Below are 6,343 nucleotides of genomic sequence, written 5' to 3'. Positions count from 1 at the left end.
TTCATTAAATTAAAATTGTGTTTTAAAAAGCAATCCAAGCCGGGCGTTGGTGGCGCACGCCTTTAATCCCAGCACTCGGGAGGCAGAGGCAGGCGGATCTCTGTGAGTTCGAGGCCAGCCTGGGCTACCAAGTGAGCTCCAGGAAAGGCGCAAAGCTACACAGAGAAACCCTGTCTCGAAAATACCAAAAAAAAAAAAAAAAAAAAAAAAAAGCAATCCTTATAGAAAGACGTGAAAGAATTACTCTAATGAACCCATATGAATACGATGCTTGCCCATGAGCATCAAGACAGGCCTCCCTCCACCAGTTATCTGGCATCCATATAGACCCTGAACAAAAGCAAATAGATTATGATGTGAAACTTTCATCTCCATGTTTTTCTTCCAGGTATGGCAAAAAGAGAACAATATTTAATTTAAAGGGCATAAAAATTCACATTGTCACTATAAATATAGAATACAATTTACAGATGACTACAGGGAAGAAATCTGTTAGCTAATTATGCAGCTTCCTGACTCTGGCTCTCCAAACTTTTGAAGCTTACGTTCCTCAATACCATATGTTACAGGGAACAGTAAAGACATCTGAATTCAAATATTTTGAAGAAATGTGTATTTAGCAACTGAGTACATGCTAAAAAGGAATAATTTACAGCAGCAATATCATTACATTTTTCTCTCCAGTTTTCTAGTTCCCATCTGAAATGCAATGATAAATACAGATATGGAACAATTTACGACCTGGCAAAAAGCATGCTTATGAAGGGGCACACACTCTCCGCCCTTAAGTAGTACATAAGCCACCTTGTCACTCATATGGGAAATCTTGCACTCCAGGATGATGTTGAACACACTGAAATGGAGCATCTATAGAAACTTGTATTTTATGCTGTTCTTCCTCACCTTTTCAAAATTATTTACACCTCTTTGCCTAATGTGTAGGTAGCAAAAATATTAAACACATACCACTATAAATCACTAAGCTATACATAAAAGAAGCAGTAAGTGTGCATCCACATGCATTTACATGTTACAGTTGCTATCGGCGGGGCCTGGTCTCTCCGCTGTGATGTATCTGATTTTTCAGACATTAAGACTGCTGAGGTGATATGCGTATGTCACATGCATCTCCTATGCAGATCTCATCTGGGATGACACATGCATATGCCAAAGTCCATCTAACTTAGTAAGTGGGACATTCATTCTTCTTCGTGCAAACTGCCCTCTCTCAATATACATTGGCAGATTATGACTCTCATTAGATTTATTTATTTGTAAGTTACATTAGTAACTTCCTTTGAAAACTCAGACATGGTGGTTGATAAAGACATGTCAATATATTTGTTTGTTTGTAACACTTTTAATTGAAGTCTAAACTTTTTTCTATTGCAATTTCATAGTGCTAAACAAAATGCATTCAGATTTTGGAAGGCATTCATGAAGTTATCATACAATCTTCATTCCTTCAATTCCTTTATCGTTAAGAACTAGAAAGAAATGAGAGACTTATGTAATTACAAATAAACTTGTTTCAGCTGCAAATTTAGAATGAAACACACATCAAATGTTCAGATGGATAAGACTATGAAAATGAAGAATGGCTTATATGGAGCACCCTGTTTTCTCTGACTTAGCATTTCCGGTAATATTCTCTGTTAAAAACTGTGTTCTTCAAAGAATTTATCAATTCAGCCTGCCTTTGAGGATGTACTTCCAAAAGCAACACCATGTTAGTCAAGGAGCCTAAAATCAGATGTAGAATATTTTTAGGCTTTTATTTGAAAGACATGTCAACAAATTGTTTATTTAAATAATCATTAAAACTGAAACATGAGCTTCCATCTGTGAAGTATTTCAGTGGAGAGGGAATAACAATTTACTGCAGTTGAGGTGAGAAATTAATGTTTAGTTAATTAGAATCCTGAGACAACTGGAGATAAAATATCAGCGCCACTTCATTAATTAGCAGGAAGGTGTTTACTTGCCTTTCTGTGCATGCTGAAGGATCTGTGGGGGGATTCCTGGAGTGATGAGATTCATGCCAATGAACTGTTTCATAATGCAGAAAGTCTTATGAATTTTGAACTCAATGATTCTCAAGAAACCTTTTTCAATCAACAAAGGGGGCAAATTCTTAATTATTTTATATTATCTTGTATGTTATTCATAAAACAAAGGGTTTTGCACTTTCTAAGTGAAGTGTGTAATCTGAAAATAGCTTATAAATTCATTCTCATTGAGATGAAAATACTTAATATGTTCCTCATACAAATAATTGTATTATATAGGGTGGAGAAAATATAGTTGATTTAAAGAATTGTTGGGAAATGTGCCATTGAGGTGTTCCAAATGTCCTTGATCTCTCTCAGTCAAAAGTCATTAAATGATAAAACAATAGAATCCCTAGAGTGGAATGTGGAATTATGAGAGGTCATATGTCTCACACATCATGCAAATATTCAAGCAAAGGATGAAGAGTCATTTTAGTAACACTATAATAAGACAATGCTATTTTCATGAGATACATAGTACTTTTTTCTCTTGATCCTTCAGAATGCATCTAAGCAATGTTTTCTTCCCTTCTGTGCTGTCTTAATTTTTTGGTTGGCTAAGAACATTATGCATGTCATAGTTAACTTAGATAATACCTTTAAAAGTAGGGGGTGGTGGTAAAACCTTCTATTTTTTTGATTTCCTCAAAGGGAGAAAACCATAATTCTTATCTTGGTTTCAATAATTAACAGTTAATGGTGAGAGTATGAATCTAAAGTAATATACTAACCCTTACAGAACTGAAAACAAAGTGTGAAAAAGAGCAGCACACAGTTGGAATTTTTAAACAAATTATAGCACAAAAGGTGTAAGACGAAAACCTACTCTAGCTTAGAAAACAGCTAATTTTTACTGCATATTTGTCATGGTACATTTAAATTATAGTTTTAATAAAATACATCTTTAGATCAAAGCTGAAAGAAGACATCAGTAGTAGATCAATGTATTCCATTATTCTTCTGGATGATGGGTGGTTTATGTTTGTACATTTCCACACACTATTTCACTTAGTTTCCTTTGCCTTGTCTTAATCCTCCAGTACACACACACACACACGAGTGCTGGTAGACAAAACATCCTTGAATCCAATCACGTTTTGGAAGATTCATCTGCTTACTAAATCCATGCAGTTTATTTTCAACTCTTGCTTCAATAAAATGGCTTTGCTGACGCAGTTTTTCTCGCTTCAAGGGCAATATGGCAAGTGACATTTTAATTTCTCAGGCAAAGAAGAAAGCAAAATGAACTCTTAGAGGAAACACTAAGTTGGCTGATGTGAACATCTGTGCTCACCTGTGATCTCTGTCAGGTGTTGGCGTCCTGAAGAAAGCCGGCTGGGAAAGCTCCTCAGGGACGTCATTTAAATTGGTGGAACCCGGTTGAATTTCCCACCATTGTAAACATCCACAGAATGCCACGAAAATGTCCACGTGTATTGCATTTTTCCAGTTATTATCTAAGCGAGTCTATGCTTGTTTGAGGTTGGAGGTGGTGTAGCTCAGACACTTCTGGGTGCCCTCTCAAATTCGTGGGTCCTCCTGTTTCTACCTTTCTTGCTCTCCTGAATGTGCTTCCACTTGTTGCTGTTTCCTTGCGAGTGCCCCGGCCTCTGTCGCCGCTGCTTTCGGTCCCTTTTCCACACTTGTTCGCAGAACTCATCCATCGTGTTCAGGTTGGGGTGGTTGATTAGCTGCATGAAGTCTCTGTACCAGACCTTCTGGCTGGGCGTCATGCTGCTCGACATTTCTTTGGCCTTTGAGCCATCTCCATCGTCATCTTTATGAAGAAGTTCTTCTAAATGTTCTGTGTCGATGACTTCCAGGGTCACCTTAAGAAGAGTCTGCATGAATCCGTGCTCCACAGCGTGACACAGGTAGTTGCCTGAATCCTTCTTTTGCAGACTGCGAAGCAGAAGCCCCTGTTCTGTCCTGATGATGTGGTCCCCCACTCTGATCTAGAGACAGGCAGAGGAAAGCATTCAGATTTCAGAGTAATGCAAGGTCTGCCACTCTGTTTAGAAAAACTTAGACATTTGTTGAGGTGGGTTTTAGAAATTAACATTTTTAAGTTAAAATGAAAAAAGTCTATCCTGGGGAAAAAGCTATCGTGTCTATCAATTGTTCTTTTAGATCCCTTTGAAAACTTTTACAATACCACTACTTTTTATAGAATATCTTATAGTTATGTGAAATACTCAGGATAGCCGGAGGAAAGAATAAAGATACATTTAAAATTTGAAAGCAAGTATACAAATGTGACACAAGTCCATATTAGATAATGAACTGGGAACTACAGGAACAAAACCCTAGAAAGCAAAGGATTAAAATGAATTCATAATATGATCTATAAAGCAAAATAAAATAGCAGTATTTAAGCCAACAGAAGAAAAAATATATTTTAGGTTTGGTGAATTATTGTCAATTTACAAGTTCCTGGAAGTAACATGGTATAAGGGTACACTCCAGGATACATCTATCTTTTCTTTTACTTTGAATAGAGTTTGCAATAGAAGACACAGAGAGCATAATCTGACGATGTATGCATGTTTACAATTTTACCCTGTAATTCTACACTTTAGAACTGCTTAATATGTCAAAAACTCCCAAAACTAACAGGGCTGTTTTTACTTTTGTGTTCATAGTGAACTTGTAAAATTATATGCACTTAATGCATTTTACAAGTGAGTGAAGCTTTCTGGTCACCTTTATTTAATACTTATAAGTAGTTTAAAAATTTGCAGCTTTCTGTGTGATTTTCTCTATATAAGTTGTTATATTTGTATCTATTGAGAAGATCTTCCTGAAGTTGTTTTAATAGTTAATACCAGAATTGATGGTGGGACTCAATTTCTTCACTCTAAATCAAGGAAGTATTCAATTCTTTTCCAACCTTTTCCCATTTGCAGAAGTTACAGAGAAAGAGAAATAATCTTATGTAGCAGAATTCAGTGAGCAAACTCCAAAATTCCAGGGAAACTTGATTTGTTTCTTTCAATGCACGAATGTAGAAAATGTAAATGCTTCATAACTAACCATGGCAAGAAATACGGACTGGAAAATATGTGCTCCAAGTGCTTCCTGGGCAGGCACTCTTACCCAGCTGTGTTTGTTTCTCATACATAGTCTGCTACAAAACAGCTCGCACTGGCTGCTTGTCTAAAGATCTCCTGTTTGGTTCTGCAGTGTGTTGGGGTAACCAGTACTCGTCCTTCCTCCGAGTCAGCAGTACTGGGGTGAATTAATGTATGAATCAATAGAGACAAGTCAGTCAACTGAAATCCTGTACCTCCTCTTTACGATCTTCATTTCGCCTCTGAAATTGCCAGTATACCAAGGCTCTCTGTGACTTCGGACTGCATTCCAAGAATGTGCTACTGTTTTCCACTCCATAGATGATTCTCTCCTCAAGGCTGTGCCCATGGTGATTATCTAGTCAATGATAAGAACAGGAAACAAGAAAATGTTAATTACTAACCACAGTTTTCTAAAATATTTATTTGGAAAGGCAGAAGATAAATTGTTGCCTATGTAGAAGCCATTTTCAGATTGATTAAAGAGAAAGCAAGTCAAGGATTTCAGAACGCAATACTTGCCTCAGTAGATTAACCATTTGTTTTGGGTTTTACATGCAGAGAGTCATCTACTAGCAAGGAGCATCCCATGACCAGAACTGTGCATGTGCACTATGACCTGTGCCTTTGTGCTGTGCCTCTCCAATGCATGGAGGCACTTCGTTATCTTCTCTGGCAGGAACGTCACCGGACTCCACTTTCAGAGAAAAGAGCTATTTCTGACAAGCTAGTTTGCTGCTTTGTTATTTGTTTTTCATCTGTGAAATTAAATTCACCTACCAATATTTATCTAGCATTTTACAGAATGTAGAGTTCAGGATGTTTATACTCAACGCCAATAACCCCTAAGTAATTCACAACTTTGTCCTGTGGACCAACTGGTGTGAAATGTTTGGGATGGCTCCGTAGAAACTCACATAATTACAATGCAATATGGTTTCAATTGCTCTTATTTAAAAATGACATACCCTTTGTTATTTTCCAGAGTTAGGCTGTGGACCATGGCAAGAGCACATAATAAAATGCAGCAATACAAAAATCTGTTTCCTGATTAAGTTTCTATTATTTTACCCTTTTTGTAACCTCCTTCAATGTGGTAACTGAAACACAGCTCAGATCAAAAGTATGACACAGAGAGGCCAGGTGAAACTCAGGGAGAGAACAAAACTCGGTGCTATCTTGTGTAATCCTGTTTCCATTAGGACATCCTGAACAATCTGG

The 6,343-nt window shown here is 37.1% G+C and overlaps 1 protein-coding gene across 3 annotated transcripts in view; it reads right to left on the bottom strand.

The window, feature by feature from the left end:
• Positions 1–207: 207 nt before the first annotated feature.
• The window catches only part of Sema3a (semaphorin 3A), a 462,166-nt gene continuing 456,030 nt past the window's right edge, over positions 208–6,343 (bottom strand). For all 3 annotated transcript variants that reach the window (XM_016008089.3, XM_076566308.1, XM_076566309.1), the window contains 2 exons: positions 5,338–5,480; positions 208–4,006 (listed from right to left, as the gene is read on the bottom strand). In XM_016008089.3, coding sequence (XP_015863575.1) covers positions 3,551–4,006; positions 5,338–5,480 — 599 coding nt within the window. In that variant the 3' untranslated portion in view covers positions 208–3,550. The remainder of the gene's footprint in view (positions 4,007–5,337; positions 5,481–6,343) is intronic.

This window comes from Peromyscus maniculatus, chromosome 3 (assembly GCF_049852395.1).
Source record: "Peromyscus maniculatus bairdii isolate BWxNUB_F1_BW_parent chromosome 3, HU_Pman_BW_mat_3.1, whole genome shotgun sequence".
Classification (NCBI taxonomy): domain Eukaryota; kingdom Metazoa; phylum Chordata; class Mammalia; order Rodentia; family Cricetidae; genus Peromyscus; species Peromyscus maniculatus.
This window is presented reverse-complemented; position numbering and strand designations above follow the sequence as displayed.